At 38.3% G+C, this 17,116-nt stretch overlaps 1 protein-coding gene across 2 annotated transcripts; it reads right to left on the bottom strand.

The window, feature by feature from the left end:
* Positions 1-695: 695 nt before the first annotated feature.
* LOC131677670 (BTB/POZ domain-containing protein KCTD3) lies at positions 696-4,949 on the bottom strand. 2 transcript variants are annotated; one of them, XM_058957610.1, is made up of 8 exons: positions 4,643-4,949; positions 4,482-4,571; positions 4,188-4,423; positions 3,116-4,132; positions 2,937-3,056; positions 2,417-2,434; positions 1,715-1,983; positions 696-1,650 (listed from the first exon to the last, which is right to left on the bottom strand). In XM_058957610.1, exons 1-8 carry the CDS (start codon positions 4,696-4,698, stop codon positions 1,069-1,071), a joined length of 2,388 nt encoding a protein of 795 aa, XP_058813593.1. In that variant the 5' UTR covers positions 4,699-4,949; the 3' UTR covers positions 696-1,068. The 2 variants fall into 2 exon arrangements, with proteins under 2 accessions (XP_058813593.1, XP_058813594.1); XM_058957611.1 differs by lacking the exon at positions 2,417-2,434.
* Positions 4,950-17,116: the final 12,167 nt, after the last annotated feature.

Here is a 17,116-nt window from a genome sequence, read left to right as displayed (position 1 = left end):
TTTTAGTTCTGGCCGTCTCGACGAGGCGCGTGACCCATTGGGTTGTTTACACAGGGCTTTAACCGGCCGCTGGAAACTCAATTATCACATGGCAACTTTTCAGCGAGCTGAGTCATTTTCAAGCAATCTTTGCGAATCTGACTACGGATCTTCATATCATCTGGGGCCCTATTCTCAGTCACGTCACCTAGTGACAAGAACAAAATTTACTCCAGTCACTAGGTGACGTGACTGTGAGAATAGGGCCCCTGATATGCAACTGGCAAGCAGTAGCGTAATAGCGATTCCGAGTTTTCGGTCGTCCTTACATAGAGATATACGAAGGTGTCTTATCCAATGTGGTAAAGAGGTTCAGGCTTACTAGCTGGCGATATGAACTGAGCTTAACTTACCTGCTGTTTGTTTTTGAGTTGTTATTTTTCCCACTCTTCCAATTCTACTTCTTTCCTCTTGCTTCTCCTTTCTTCATGAAATGACGAGAAGACACGGAAAGGCACAAATCCCCGACTCCATACATAGTTTATCTAAACATGATTGGGGCTAAAAAGTATGTACAACAAATAAATACAGACTCAAGAAAGACCATACAATTTCAATATTATCGCGGTTATGTTTTGTATACAACCCTTCATTCTTTCTATATCCTCAAGTCCCTTCTAGGGGCAGGCACATTTATAAATGAATGCAAACAACGATTGTAGTTTTAAACTACATTTCAATAAAAATATATTTCTTTTTCTACATATTGAATTTGCTAAAATTTTAAATATCTAGTAATGTCATAGCTATTGTTTATAGTACTGTTGAATGCGTATAGTTCAAAACAACTTTTCTTAACGTTGATAGTTAGAATCGCTCTACCATGGTGGAGCAAACGGTCTAGTGATGAACTATTTCCAACCGTTATAAGAATAAAATCACAATAAGAGAATATATACGTATGAATTATCTTTCATCGTTAAACTATACTCAGGATAATAAGGAGATGAATTTTTGTCTGTCAAATGTCTACAGTTGCAGATAACAGCATAACCACTTTCAAATGCCTCTACGTCGTCTTAGCGTTGATCAGTTCGGTTGTTCCGGGTTCGGGATACCACAGCAAGGTCCTGCTGCTCCTGCGGCGGCTGCTGCTGACTGGTTCAGAAACGCGACATTGAACGGTTTCAGTCTAGCAACGGTGGCCGCCCCAATCGAGACCGCAGAAGGGCACGGCGACATGCATGGTGTCGAACAGTGGCTGTTGCTAAGATCACATTGGTCCAACAACCGAATCAGTTCATCCGCTGTCGGTCCTCCTATTAGTTTTTTATGCTGATCTTTCTTTTTAAAAATTTCCAGCGCCGTCGTGAGATCCCACATCTGAATTGCACCATTACAATGGCCGGAGAGAATAAATCGACGTGGTCGCGAACCCATCCGTGATGATCCTTCGCACTCGTGGACGCAGAACGACGTAACCGTGGTTCCATCGACGGACCGTATCAGACAGACGCGTTCACCGTTGGACGCGAGCCGCACGTACAACTGGTCCGTGTCCGGAACTACTTTCTGTACGAAAATTTGCTCGTCATCCTGTTCACCGAAGGGGCCAAAATCGTTACCGGCAGAATAGCTGTAGGTAGAATCGACAGCTTCGAGGGAAACGATCTGTGGGATGGAAAAATATTTATGTTTTGCAGTGCTACCTTGAAATACAAATAGATACAATTACCTTGAACGAAGCCTCCGGTGTCGATCCAGGCTGGGTTGAGATCATGCCGCGGAATCGTGTGACCTGCCAGGTACGGACGTGATTGTACTCGCTGCACACCGAGATGAGAAACTTTTCCGACAGGGTAACCTTCGTGACCGAGCTCTGGTGCACGGTGAACGTCTGGAACAGCTGGGGCCCGTGACCGACGGTTTCCGGATGCTGAACGATCACTCGCACTGAACCGGACTTGGTGCCGTATGCGATTTCGATCCAATTTCCGGAAAGACCTAAAACGGTGGGTGAAATGCGACAAGAGAAAAGCGATATAGCACAAAAACCAAATTCTGACCAGTTGTTAATTTATTGAAGCTGAAAGCACCTACGGGAAGCTAGCGCAAACGAGATCTAAACGAGTGAATCAAAACACATGCCAGCACCACTACTTGAAGTTTATTTCTGAAACTTGTCGTGTATCATTTTTAGTAATGTTGCGTTTTGTGTTTGCGAAAGAAAATCTACATAGATATGTAAAACGAAACATTGCTGATAGCAAGAATGAAAACTCGATACGCACTGGTTTGGTGGTGGAGTGTAGCAAGCGCCAAACGGACGTAACAATGACATAAAACTTAGTCAAAAAAGGCGTCAAGCGTGATACGAATCAGAACGTTTCTTTTGTTGCTTTGAAAAGAGCTCTTACGAAACAGTAAAACGGATTACCTTCTTTATCTCCTGGTGCTAACATGTTCAAATTATAGTATGATCACGGAAAGGAAAAGAAACAAACGAAGGATTGTTTGTGTTGAAAATTAGATCAATGTCTTTTTAGTAGGATTCAATAAGTTTGATTGTTCGAGTGTAAGATTTAGGATGTGTAAATTTGAATTGATATCGGTGTGTTACTCTGTTACCGTCCGGAGAGAGTGTAGTATGCAAGTAGTGGTGTTGATGTGCTTTGCATGTGCGAGTATAGTGATGCGAACCAAAAGTAAACCCAACATAAGCAGTTCTTTGCTTATTATTGTAATCATCCTAGGAAAGAAAATAATGTGAATGTTATAGAACCTATTTGGTATGTACTTGAAAAATGTTTAACCAATTTTTTCAGATCGGTTTCTTAAACATGCACGATCTAAAATCTTTAAAATTTTTATGCCAACAGACCTATTCCTATTCTAAAGTGAAAAGGGCAATCAAATGTTATCATTACAATTTCTAAATTCTAATCCACGTTACTTACTCGTAGTCTTCGGTGTCAGGTAAACCGAAATGGCCGTGATGGAATCATTTGACGGATCTTTGTACAGTTCAGTAACAAGCAGATCGTTGTCCTTCATGCGAAGTGGAAACTTTTGCATATCTAAAAAATAAACAACACTCAAATTAGACAATGCTGCGAGCCGACTCGAACCGGTTTACCGATGTAGTAAATCGAGCCATTGTTGCAGCCAAGCAACAGGAACGAGCCGGCCGTATCAAACGAGAGAATCGGAACCAGATCCTGTATCTGCCAGTGCTGGGTCATCGCGTGCCAGACGCCGATTTTGCCAGACGACGAAAGCGCCACCAGCTGGCTGCCGATGAAGAACAGATACTCAACACGAACATTCAAATTGAAGATGCCCACATCGCTCTTGCTTCCATCCTCCGAGATTCCCCACAGCCGAATCTGACTGCCGTACGAGATTGCTACCATTTTGCTGTGCGACTGTTCGCCAGCCGACGTTGCCAGGCCCATTTTTGCATTGATTGCAATTCTTTCGATAGTGTGCTCGACGTACGGAGATACGAAAATCTGCTGCCACCCGCAGGAGTCCTTCAGTCGGTAGCAGGTAACAAAATGAGCATATGCAACCAATATCCAGTTGTGGTGAGCTTTAATAATTTGAACCCGCATCGGATCTGCCCAACCGGATGATTGGCTCGGTCCAAACACAAGACCAACATCATTTCGGATGTATTTGTTCAGATCAACGGAAGAATTTCGAGAATGATGCCTCATCATATCTAATGAAGCGGTACGAGAATGTCCTGGAACCCACTGGGAGTTCCTTCCATTGCCACTGTACGACACCCGAAGATCCCACGAAGAATTTCGAGAATGACCAGCATGGCGCGATCCGCTAGCTCCGCCAGCACTACTACCCGATGATCCGGAGCTCTGTGAAAACTCTGGAACACGTACCATCGAACCTGGGCGTGGATTAGAAGACGAATGACACAGCCCACCACCCGAAGTTGCAGCTGATGGACCGGGCACTGGTTGCTGAGCAGCCGATAGAGCTGGTTGCGAGGAAATTGAAGGAAACGAGTCGGTTTGCGATTTTGGCTGGCCGGCTGACTGAGCCGATCCATTCGATGAGGTATTACACGCCGTTACGCAACTTACAGAACTGGTCGACGATGAAGGCAGTGCAACTTCCTGGATAGGAATATCTGCAAACGGCACAGAATTAAATAATGAGTAAAGTCGCGGCTCATTTATACTAACTTGGAGCAGGGAGGTAACCGTAAAAGAGCACGTCTCCACAACTAGACTGATCCATCTCTTCGCAAAGCATGAGTCGCTTGATTAGTGGAGATATGTTGTAAAATTCAGCTTCGTGGCGTAGCACTCGAATTTCGCATGATTTAATGTCAATTTCCTTGGTTCGCAAGTAGTTGAGGATTATCGAGAACAGTTTGGGGTCCCGATCGATGAAAATGGCGTCGGTTTCATCGCGCAGGCTACAAAGAACTCTTTGAATTATATGTCTGAAGAAAAGGTTCAAGTGCGTTTGCTAACCTTGAGATCCGTCCGTTACGTTCGGAATTGAGCAGTGAAGTGAAAAACGTATCCGGAACCCACGTCAGAGTTTGACGAGATGTGGAAAATCTTATACAAAGGGAAAATAGTTACAATAAGTTATAAATTCATATTTTATATCTTCAGGAAATGAAACATACCTGGTCCCACCAACATTCAGATTGACGATGTCGCTGATGTGGCTGGAATAGGCCATCTTATTTTTCTCCAGCAGCGATTTTGTTGGTTTTCGTTCAGCTGCTTAAATTTGCTCCACGTAAAAACGACTTTCTGGTAGACGCATCGACGATTTCTTGCAGGAAATCGATTGATCGTCAGTTTCAGAAAAAGCTGCTCATGTTTTAGTAGCTATACGAATATAAAATATCACTGGAATTACGGATCTTTTTTCGCGAAAACAACTTCACGAATTTTCACAACAAAGAGTAATGAACTCCGTAAAATGAACTTTTTTCGTGACGTTTGACGGCCCAATGGAAAAGATATGGAAACTAAATCTTTTATTCTCGGCACAGTTTTCAAAAGGTGCCCGGTCAAAAAAATGCGGACGAACATGTACATTCTGCCCCAATCACAGAGAACAAACGTCCAACTTCAGCATTCAACTTGTGTAAAATCTCTAACGGTTTCGAAGGTAGTTTGGATATCTAAACCAGGTGCGCTACTGTCATCGTGTTTTTTGTGGCTGAGTGCGACAGAGTTGACAGCGGTTATTCCTATACCCAGTCAAACTAGTCCGGAACCAATTCGGACTTCTAGCATGAATTCCAGCTCAAATGCGTCAACCGATAGAGTCGGTATCGGTTGTTTTCTTTGAGCTAGATTCCATGCTGAATCCATCCAGGATTTCGAACCGGTTCCGGAATCGATTTGACGGAACAAAAAATGTCAGGAAAGCTAGTGTAACAAAAGGCCTTTATATTCAAAAATCTGTAAATATCTGCAACCAAACTAAAAAATCTGCAAATATCTTCAACCAAACTAAAAAATCTGCAAATATCTGCGTCATCGAAAAAATCTGCAGCTTAAATTTAAAGTCTGCAAATTTGCAGATTTGTCTGCGAATCTGGCATCTCTGATCAAACCAAAGGAAATTGGCTTGTTTTCATCACGAAATACCTAACCTCAACCGATTTTTGCAGTGCAAAATATTTTGTTTTCATCACGAAATAATTCAGCGCCTTTTCTTTTTTAACGGGAATAGAAAGGTCAATTGGACAAAACCCACACAGTAAAAAAAACTACCCATTTTATGTATTCAAATTGCCCATTTTCGGAAGTTATTCAAGTTGTCAAAAAATGGGTATTTTTTTGTTTCTAACAATGAGTACTTTTTATCATTTCACAACTACTCGATGAACTAATGCCATTGGGTATATTGATCTTAATAAATGGTGAAAAATCCTTAAGAATTATTTCAAGCGAGTTAACCTGCAAACTAAGGATCGTAGCGGAACTTGCAAATTATTGGCGTGCATCGGAGTCCGTGTCGGAAACGGAACATTTCGGCAATGCTCCGAAAACAACGGCTGTTTAGACTACTAAGGAAGTTGCAAATATGCGCTAGTTCGGCATTTTTGAGCAGCCAAAAGATCCAGCCATCAAAAATATATCCAGTTGGCGGTTTTATTTTGTTAAGTTGTTTTAGAATGGAATGTCTATTTAGATTCCCATATTTTTATATGAGATTATAATGTGAAATGAATGTTATTTTATGTTTTTGTTTTTAAACTCAGAAATAATTCTATTGACAGTATTTTTCATTCTGGCGCGATTTTCATGAATTGGCATTTTTTACGCATTTTGTTGTAACTGTTCTGCGAAAAATAATGGGTAAAACATATCCAGGTTGACGTACAAGGTCTGTACTCATTTATGGGTACAAACTCTTTACCCATTTCATGGGTTATTCCACTTTGATCGAAAATGCGTAGTTTTCTACGCATTAATGGGTACTTCATTTTATCAGTGGCAGTCAAACCATTGACCTTTCTATTCCCGTTGAAAAAGAAAAGGCGCTGAATTATTTCGTGATGAAAACAAAATATTTTGCCGTGCAAAAATCGATTGAGGTTAGGTATTTCCTGATGAAAACAAACCAATTTCCTTTGACTTGAGTTTGCATCGGTGGTTGTAAATGAGCTGTCAGAAATCTTAATAGACTTTTCTACGGCTCATGTACGTACACGTCATATGACACAAATACTACATCACAAGCTGGTGGAAAATAATAAACAAAGACGGCAAAAGTAAATGGGATTGTTTTCAACCAGGAAACTTCATTAAGGGCCCCTTACACGAGGCGCTAGTAATGTCATTACTGAGCAGTAATGTCACTTTTAATGATCGTGTAAGGTGAGTAATGATGGATTTTCCATACAATTTTAGTAATGTCATTACTTAGTAATGACACTTTTATTGTACGTGTAAGGGGCCCTTTAGTGTTCGTCAGACCGGTCGCAAAGAACTCAATTCCGGAACCGGTTCGGAATGCCGCATAATTATCACGGTAAAAAAGTACCTACCTTCCCATGAGAAACCCAAAAAATTGTTTCAAAATTGTTCAACACGGGCAAGGATATGGAAATATAGAAGGTAGGTGACAATCAGACCTTGCATGTGTATTGGTAAATAGTTATGAAAATATTTTGAAAATATATGAAAATTGAGTAGTTTGATCAATTTTTTAACATGTTCACAAATTTCTTGAAAAATAAAATTGAAACATTTGTTCAGCACAAAACAAAGATACTATTTTACTTAAATTCAACTGTTGCGTTGTGTTGAATTCAATATTAATTCGTCAAAAGGGCGAAACTGTTTTTTGTAAACAAATTTGTTTCGCTCATTAGTCTGCTACAGAGTGGAATTTCATGAAAAATATGCGTTAATGTAAATTTTTACCCTTCGTAGAAGTAATTTCAATTGTTTTCTGCGTTGAAATTATAGTAAATTAAGAGAAACCATCAAAATGAAAGTTTGTTTACAAATCTTATTCGCCCTTTTGTAAATTTAATATGGAATTGTCTTATAAATTAAATATGCAGTGTCAAGCTTACTGCCATTATACGCATATTTGTCCCATGTTCTATGGGATTCCCTATATACATGGGACAATAATGCATATAACGGCAGCTTAAGAGGTGTTTTTTTTGGAATGGTCAGGATTTAATATCCCTTTGTTTTCTTGCAAAACTTCATCGCAAACATGATCGTTGTCCGCAGTACGGCTTTTGCCAAGAATTATTATCCTGAGCCGTCGTAGGCATTCCATCGGAGACGGGTGATCATAACCTCTGCCTCGCATACGAATCATTGAGAACAGGTTGTCTAATGCATCTTGATTAAGCTTAGCAGTCATTATATATACGATATACCGAATCGAGATTTAATTTCTTTGAATAGTGCTCGTAGCGATATGATTGACATTAGCAAAGCTTTCTGGAACAGCTGTAAACTTGTGAATCAAGTATATAGAAGTTAAACATTTCTTCTTAACAAGATATTACCTGCATATGTGTTTTGTTCGCTGGAACAGATGTAGACATTAGACATTGGATCGCATCCAGTGCTTCATCCTGCTCACTTTGGTGTAACCCATATGGCTTCTTCAAAAGCAGAGTCTCTTTAGGACATCGTGAATTTAAAACATCCCACCAATCATTAAAAACCAATAAAAATTGCGACAGTTGTATCGCTTCATTCGTACCTACACGACGCATTAGTGCCGTTGCACATTTTCTAGATAATACCTTTGCAGCCCGATCAATTTATTGCCTCTGGCTTCGCTGGCATGTCAAATGTCCTTCGTTAAGAAAAAATGTGTCTAATATCTCGGTAGAATTTCTTATAAGATGCCATTCATAATGTATTTTGCGTCGCGTGCAATGTTTTTGCGTTGCGTGCAATGTTGTTTGCGTTGCGTGTAAGACGTCAAAACCCTACAGAAAAATTAGCCCTACATTTAACAAAACGTCGAACAAAGTGGATCAGCATAGGATGTTTGTTAAACAAACTTTTCTGCGAGGGAGTGCAAAGCTGATGCAAAAATGGAAATTAAATGCATTTTTTCTAATTTGATGCAAATTTGTTATACATTCTTCGAGTGATCTGCCCCTAGATCACAAGTGATCTGCCCTAGAAAAACTCTAGAAAGAGAACTACGGAGAGTCCATTTTGGATCGATTGGATTCGCGTTTAGCTGTCAAAAAACGAATCCAATCCTAGGATAGGATCCGCCAGCTCTGTCCCCTGTTTTTGAACCAATTCTGCACCAGCTCGTGATTGGACGAAAGTGACATAGGCAAACGTTCGGCTTGGATACTAAAAGTACTAAAGGGCTGCTTGGAAGTGTTGTCGTATTGTGATATAAAACGTAAAACGACGATTAGGCAATCCATGAGACGTTTTTGATCAGCTGATTATTTCTTGTTTACTTATTCTGACGTTACTCCGAGGGGAGCGACGTCCGACAATATTGTTGATTCGATCCAACATCAAACGAATCGGACTAACAAAGTTGTTTGTCGGACGAGTTTTTCTGTTCGCAGGAGTAGACTTGTTGACAGAACCCACCGTTGAATTGTCAAACAAACGTCTAATAGATTGCCTAATTGTTTACTGTGTTGTTTTTTTGTTTTCTCGAAATACCGCTTTCTTTCCATAACGTCCGTCTGTAATTATGAAGTGCAACACGCAGAAAAAAGATTTGTAGGTTCAATAAAATTATGCATCAAATTCAATAAATTAAATTATTGGTCGGGAGACAATAAAATTATTTATTGAATTCAATAAAATTTATTTATTGTTTTAATAAAACAAAATTATCGTTCCGTTTTTCAATAATTATTTTATTGAAATTAAAATAAAATTATTGATACTAAAAATGCATTTATTGAAAGCAAAAATTTGTTGTTGTTCTAATAAAAAAATATTTTCAAGCCAATAAGTTTGTTTGTTAAAGTGATAAACAATAAATGATTGGATTCAATAACACATATTTTTGGTTTAAATATGCTATTTTTTTCTGCGTGAAGGCAGACGAATTCAAACATATTATCCAGAACTGAAGCTCTACAGGTTTCCGAGAGATCCGGTAGCGCGGTGTGCGGATTAATGCGGAAATGTCTCTTTTCGAAGTCTAACCGAGTAACTGACATTTAGCCTAAGTATGAAAATATTTTCAACTTCATTGTCTTTGTTCCAGCGCCGAGTAAATTGGGAGTATTGTCTATCGCGAGATAATATAGCATTTCGTCGAGTTGTTGCTATATGGGATACACACGTGTGCGGTCGAAACAAAAACAAACGTCAAAATGTTTTCTCACTTGCACTGATGCAAACTAGATGGGCGCGTAATTCAACGCACGGCCCGGTGGCGCATGGCTGAAAAGTCGCAATGTGGATTTAAGAAAAGATTCGCAATACTTTGGAGCAAACCGTGAGATAGTTATCCCGGAAATCGCTTCTTGTTCTTTTAGTATTATCGATACAGTTGAATTTTACAGTTTTCAACTGCATCAATCATCAATTTCTACTGCTGTTTTCTCCGAAAAAATCACATGCAGTACTGGAACCAACCTATACACCTATACAAACTAAACAAAAATTAAGCCTTGCAAAAAAGTAGTTTTAGAATATTTAAACTAAATGCGAACAGAGAAGATTGATCTTGTGAATGAGGTTGCTCGACTCAGAAAGCAACTTACAAAAATGAAGAGCATCGAAATATTTTTCGTAATGGCCAACAACAAATATATATTATTTTGCTTTGCTGTATTCCGATGGAAAACCCGTAATGATCATTTAAATGCGGATATAAAGACTAAATCATTGATTTTTCCCGGAGCGTGAAATTGATACATAATATAGAATATTTTAATCAGAACAATTTAAGTTTTGGACACGACTGTAACAAAATAAATATTTTGGCAACATTGGTCGAGTGGGGGTATGTCGTTTTCAGCAGGGATGGGCAAAATATAAGAAGAAGCCAGCTGGCGGATCCTATCCTAGATCCAATCGAACATTGCCTACCCTTATAACATTGGACGTGTTGCCATACAATGCCGGGGCATACGTTGCCAAAAATGCTGTTTTTCTCTCCGCAGTTCTCTTACTAGAGTTTTTCTAATCTGCCCCTAGTTCTGTGCAATAAAGCAACCCGATGAAAAGTGGCAATAGCAAATAAACAAGATTTTGTATCGGTTGAAAGATTGTGGCCAAGGGAACTTTGCCATTTCCGTTTTAGTTTGTCGTCAGACGGAAATCTGTAGAATGAAATACCATCTGACAAATCTTGCAACTTTCTTCCATGTAGCAGCTTGCTGCGACAGTTAGGAACATGACATTGCGACATCTTTCTGCACCCTCGTTTAGCTTTTAAACCAGGTTTAACGCACTGGTAAACCTGGTTCAAAAGTTAAGCGTGGGTAAAGAAATCGGCCCTTATAGATTCCCACAAATTCAAGAGACTGCTTGCCAGTTTGTTTTAAACTCATTTTTCATCATGTTTACCTCTTAAATCAAACAAGTAACGATATTAATAGAAAGAAACTGATTCCGCAGTTCTAACTATTCTATGTACATCTTGCAAGACTTCGAAATTGCACTTTTTTATCCAAAAGTTTGTAAACTTGTAAATCATATGTCATAGCTATTATGAATGTGAGCGTTAAATTCGTGTATAACAGCAAACGGTTTAGCTTACATGTATATTTCCATATTCCTTGCTACACGGGTCCAACGATGGACGTCCTGCATCGCATCATGGTGGAACAAATTAGAAAAACTCTAGTAAGAGAACTGCGGAGAGAAAAACAGCATTTTTGGCAACGTATGCCCCGGCATTGTATGGCAACACGTCCAATGTTATAAGGATAGGCAATGTTCGATTGGATTCGTTTTTTGACAGCTAAACGCGAATCCAATCGATCCAAAATGGAGTCTCCGCAGTTCTCTTTCTAGAGTTTTTCTAGAACAAATTATATACTAAGAGAAGAGAAGACAATCGCGTAGCTAATTTGATCCAGTCCTAACCTCAATATTGAATCAGCCTCTGATTGGTCGTTTTGCCAGTCATGAGCGTTCATTATATATTTACAAACGGGATAGAAAACAGTGTTGCCGAATCTATTCTGGCTTCCTTTCATGCACATAAACATTTCATGCAAATTGAATTAAAGTCCTGAATGAAGATATAGCGAAGTATATACCCGCATAAATAAAAACTTTATTTGGAATCCTCCATATTATACAAAAATCATAAGTGCTATGGTAACCACATACGTTAAGGTCTATTTATGATATTACGATATATGCGGTTTCCTGTAAAATTATATGAAATTATAGAATGAAGATACGAGTTATTGTTACATTATAGGGAATGGTTATAATATAATATTGTATGTTAGAAAAGAATTGAGGTGCTTCCGCAGGATTATTAAAAAATATATCGAAACGATTTGAATTGGTCACAATGATGGTAGTCGTTTTCATATGGTTCTGTAAGGTTTGCTTTAAAGAAAAACGTGTATCGTTACAATTTCCTTACAAGAATACCATAATGTTCACCTCAAGTCGAATCGTTTGATTATAGTTCATTTATATTGAATTGAATGTGTTGTTAAAATGAAATAACGAATCTTTGTTTATTGCACATATTTATTGGAAAAAAAAATAATAATTTATCCACTGATAAAGTGCTTTAATTCTTTATTATTATTTCTTACCAAGTGGAAATCTGATTATTTAGGTTGGATAAAAGAAATTCCAAATTTAATTTCTGGCGTACAGGTTTCGTTTTTGGACAAAATCTAACGCTTCATACCTTTCTGTAAAAGGTGAAATGAATCTACAAGGCTGTCAATAATGTTTTACTCAGCGAAGGTCGATTAGATTAATTCACATTTCATCTATAGCAACAATTTGTTTATAAGCACATTCAGCAAAATGGTAAAACTAATCATAATCAAATTTCGTATATGGCAAAATATATCACATCGTAACACTGCCGTTTAAGAAGTTCTGTTAGTAGGAAGGAGCTTCACTAATTTAGGATGGACTTCTAAAGAAGGGCTAATACCATGTATTGCAGTCCTAGCAACTCAAGAATTTCAAATCCTCCTCTAATACCCGAGCTTATACCTTTTTCTTAGGTGGATCAATGTAAATGTATTACATTTTTCGTATACATTACGAGTCTTTTTAAGATTGGACAGAGAAAGGGTAAAATTTGCAAACGAAAAAATCAGTTTTTTTCCACACCGTATGTCAGATCTTCATAAAAATCAATCAGCAGTACTGCAACAACATTCTACATACGCTGATTGATTTTTATGAGGATCCTACATACGGTGTGGAAAAAACTGCTTTTTTCGTTGGCGAATTTCGCGCATTCTCTGTCCAACCTTAACAACGTAAGTACACACTTGTCGGAAGTTGCTACACCTGTTAAGACGAGAAGGGATGGTCAATTCTAATAACGGATGCATCATCCAGATTCTCGATTTGCCTAACCAATCAGATTTAGCGGTTTATATATTATATATGAATGTATTGTATCAAACACACGGCTCACCATCACCGAAAGGCTCGCAAACCTCCTCTTAAACCAATTCAAGGAAAATTAAGGAAAAATTTGATTTGAAGTTCCAACCATTCGTAATCAGTTTATTAGTATATGACATGTCGATTTACCCTCTTCCTCAAGTCGATTGTGGCTAGATTATTATGAAGACCAAAATACGTTCCACAAGATTACAGAAATAGCTCAATTGGTAAAAGCGACAGTACCACTACCATAAGATGTCAACAACCGAACATGGAGGACGGCATGCAATCAAATCCAGATTACCATAAATCGATAGAATAAAAAACGTTATTCGAACTGATGAGGGGGGGGGGGGAGGCTCTTGGGTGAATCAGAAAAAAAACATTTATAAAGTTCTTTTTACATCTGCCGCATTTGAAAGTGTCGATAAAGTAGTTTATTATACACACTCATCACATTTTGCCCATGGCATAGTGTAACTAGAAAACTATAACTGTACTATTCGAGAAATGGTTATCTGTGGTCACAATCAGGGTTACCAAAAATACAGAATAATCTGCATTTATACAGATTTTTCAGCCATTTTCAGACCAAGAATCTGTATGTGCAGATATACAGATTTTTGTGTGTATGTACAGATATACAGATTTTTGAGAAATGATGTTACAAAAACTATTTTTTGAAATATTTTTTTCTGTTTCAGTAATACATTCTCTGTGTCTCTCTCAGCTTAGCCCTCTATATTAAAATATATTTTTACTTTTGAGAGTGGTCGCACATTCTGAAAAGTAAAGGTTTGTAATACACTCAGGTTAGCACCCAGCAAACACCTGGCTGAAGTCTATTTCCAGAAATTTTAATTGTAATGCTCTGTGACTTTGTTAATTCTCAATTCGATAGCTGCATGGGTCGACCTAATGTATATAACATTATATATCATCAAAAGTATTTAAATGAAGAAATTTATTTTTCCATTGTGCACATCGGTAAAGTTAAAGTTTCTGGATGTAAAATATCAGAACGATTTGTAGTGTTTTTTATGAAGACGTAGACAGGTCCTTGCTTGGCTGATTTAAACCACAGGAATTAATATCTTCGATAGATAATCCAGCAAAATCCAAGTTAAACGACTCAACTGATTCGATACAGATATCGACACAGATTTTTCGAAGAATAAATACAGATGAAAAGATTTTTATGGACAAAAATACAGATTTAATTTTGGCAACCCTGCCGGTCAGCGTGGCAAGCAGAAAGTTAGCAAAAGTTGAGCAAAGCGAAATTGATGCTGATGCTGGAATTCTCTCAAATGCAACAACCGTTTCTGACAGAAGCTGTTGAACCAACCGATGCTGCTCACTTTTATTCAGAATCGAACCAAAAATGTACGGCCAAGATCTCTGCACGCTTCCTGCCACATCTTTGTCAGATGTTTTGCTCTATTCGTACTAAATTCTACCAGGTAGGAATTGCCAGGATCTTTGCACAGTTTATGTCCGAGTTATGCCAGGGTTTAGCTCGGTTCCTGTCAAAATTTGCCAGAAAACGCGAGCGAAACTGAGTTCGCCCTAGCTCAACTAACCCGACAGGATACGCGCAGAAATCTGACAGGACTGCCAAACCAAGACTTACAGAAATCTAGCTCACTGGGTGTGGTTGTAAATGAGCTGTCAGAAATCTTAATACCTAAAGAGACGAGGGATTGCCCTTCCTATGATGATTCTCAGGGATAGACCGTTCCAACATCAAATTATGGTCTTGTCAAATTTTGGTCTTGTCAAACTGCAAATGACGTGAAAACCCAAGATGATACCAGATAAGGTATAGGCATACGTAAAGCGAAAGTTTTGGTTCTACAATTGGCAATACTACTTTACTTCCAGAAAAAAGAAGTTGTTAAAATCGACATTAATTAAAACAATGTTTTGAATATAGAAACTAGTGCTTTCAGCCTCTTTGAGGTTCTCAAGGCGTTTGCCACCAATAATATTATTGTACACTCAAAAAAAAGTAAACGTTATGCCTATTGATTTTACACATAGATTTTTGCAATTAACGGGGGCATATAGACACTATTTGCTGGCACATAAACCTAATGTGTGTATTTACAAGAAATATTAATCTTACATTCACATTTCATAACTATTAGGCACATAAAACCCCATACTATAATAATACGCACATATAACTTATGTGTGTGCATACATAGTTTATGCAGTTGACACATAGAAGGTATGGAAGGTATGTGTGTGCGTGATAACAATAGCATTTCTTCTTCATATGAATTTTAAGCGGTTTGAAGCAAATAGAATTAACGTTTGGATTTTTTTCAGTGTACACACATGCATACACCTTATGCAGATTATCTTGAATCTGTTTTGCGCTTGTCAAATCTGCCACTCTTCTTATTCTTATCCGGACACGCTCTTCTTCCCTTTGGGGCAGACCCTCGTAAAGAGACTACACACAGAATTTTATTTATGCATCGATAGCATATTTTTCTATCTGCCTCTCGTTTCTTCTGCTGTTAATTTTATGCATTGGACATATTCGGTCTATCCACTCATTGGATGCTTACTAAAAGTATATGCATGAAAATGCATAAAAATCACAGCAGAAGAAAAGAGACGGGAATAGAAAGTATGTTAACTATGCATATTTATGTTTCTCAGTGTAGAATAACAAAGAGACGCCATCTTAAATAATTCAGTGAAAACAATTCGACTACCAACCAAGCTACGGATCACAAGCAACACTGCAAATGTGCAAGTTTCCCCAGTAAAGTTCAGCCGGAAATGAATTGGAATTCTAGCTGGTTCCAGTTCGTCCACGGGCTCCAGTGACACAACCGATTCTAACTAGAATCGGTTGTGTCACTGGAGCCGGAATACGAACTGGAACCAGCCAGAATTCCGGTTCATTTCCGGCTGAGCTTAACTGGGTCTCGACCAGCTGAAACATACACGGTTAAATAAAACATCCTGCAGAATAAGTTCTTTTAACTTACTTTTGAGTTGTGCGTCGCGTTCGCACTTATTAGTGTTGTCAAAAACAAAACGAGAGATTCGACTCAGTCGAGGTCTTCCGTGGAGGAACGTACTTTTGAGTTGTTTGGGGTGTACTCAAAATTAGGTAAATTCAACTTAAATTTGAGTATAAAAAACCTATCAATGAGTTGTAATTTTTGCCGTGGTTAAATGGAAACTACCTTCAACACCGTTTACCTAATTTTAAGTTCCCCCACGATACCACGAGATTGAGTCAAAGGAACTCAATTTTAGGTAGTTTTTCGTTTCCGTGTAGCTATATCCACATGAATGGTATTTTGCAGCAGCTAAACCTCATTAAGCCAAGAACAATTGCGATTTTCTCGATTGCAAACGGATCAACAACAAAAAGAGGCGTGGTTGAAGTCTTGTACATATGTTTCTGTCTCGTCAGTTTGCTGGAAACGAAAGAGCTGTGCTTTGTTTGGCTCAATCAGACCCATAACGGAACGACTTTCATTTTAAATGTTTGCAGAATTTGGTTTTCGTTACCCTCATGCTGAATTTCGTCCTCCCATCAAATCATGCCATTTTCTCTTTGGCGTTTCTAAACACGATGGTTTTGTAACAAATTTGGTTTGAGGATATAACTTTTATCTTTAAATATTTGGTAATTTCAACGGATTGCATAACAATATTTCCTTAAAAACAATGCCACATAATGCTAAACTTTGACGATTGACAACTCTCTTGTTCGTTTGGAATGACATTGACAGTAAAATAGGAATTCCAAACGAAATATGGCACCTCTTTGTTATTCTATAGTCTCTTTAAATATTTCCAAATGGATCGTTCAACAAGCGTCCATTATTGGACTTGTGTTGGACGGTTTCAAAACGGGCTTCTTAGTAGATTTTCTGCCGGCTACCAGATTTTCTTCCCTGCAGGGATGGTTTACCGGTATCGCGTACCGCAGTAATCAAATGAGGTGTTTACGTATATAATTTCAAATTGAAAGCTGTTAAAAATACGAAAGATTGCGGCTCGGTTAACAATGTAAATAATAATAATTATTA

The sequence above is a fragment of the Topomyia yanbarensis genome, chromosome 1, assembly GCF_030247195.1.
Source record: "Topomyia yanbarensis strain Yona2022 chromosome 1, ASM3024719v1, whole genome shotgun sequence".
Taxonomy (NCBI): Eukaryota; Metazoa; Arthropoda; class Insecta; order Diptera; family Culicidae; genus Topomyia; species Topomyia yanbarensis.
The sequence above is the reverse complement of the archived record's forward strand: the minus strand, read 5'-3'. Positions and strand labels throughout refer to the sequence as shown.

What these genes read in the sequence shown, in the direction of transcription:
- LOC131677670 (XM_058957610.1), bottom strand. Translation starts at nt 4,698, where the DNA reads ATGGCCTATTCCAGCCACATCAGCGACATCGTCAATCTGAATGTTGGT. An exon ending in CGTAACGGACGGATCTCAAG is followed by an intron (nt 4,424 to 4,481) that starts GTTAGCAAACGC and finishes AGTTCTTTGTAG; the next exon opens with CCTGCGCGATGAAACCGACG. An exon ending in TGGCTCGATTTACTACATCG is followed by an intron (nt 3,057 to 3,115) that starts GTAAACCGGTTC and finishes TTTATTTTTTAG; the next exon opens with ATATGCAAAAGTTTCCACTT.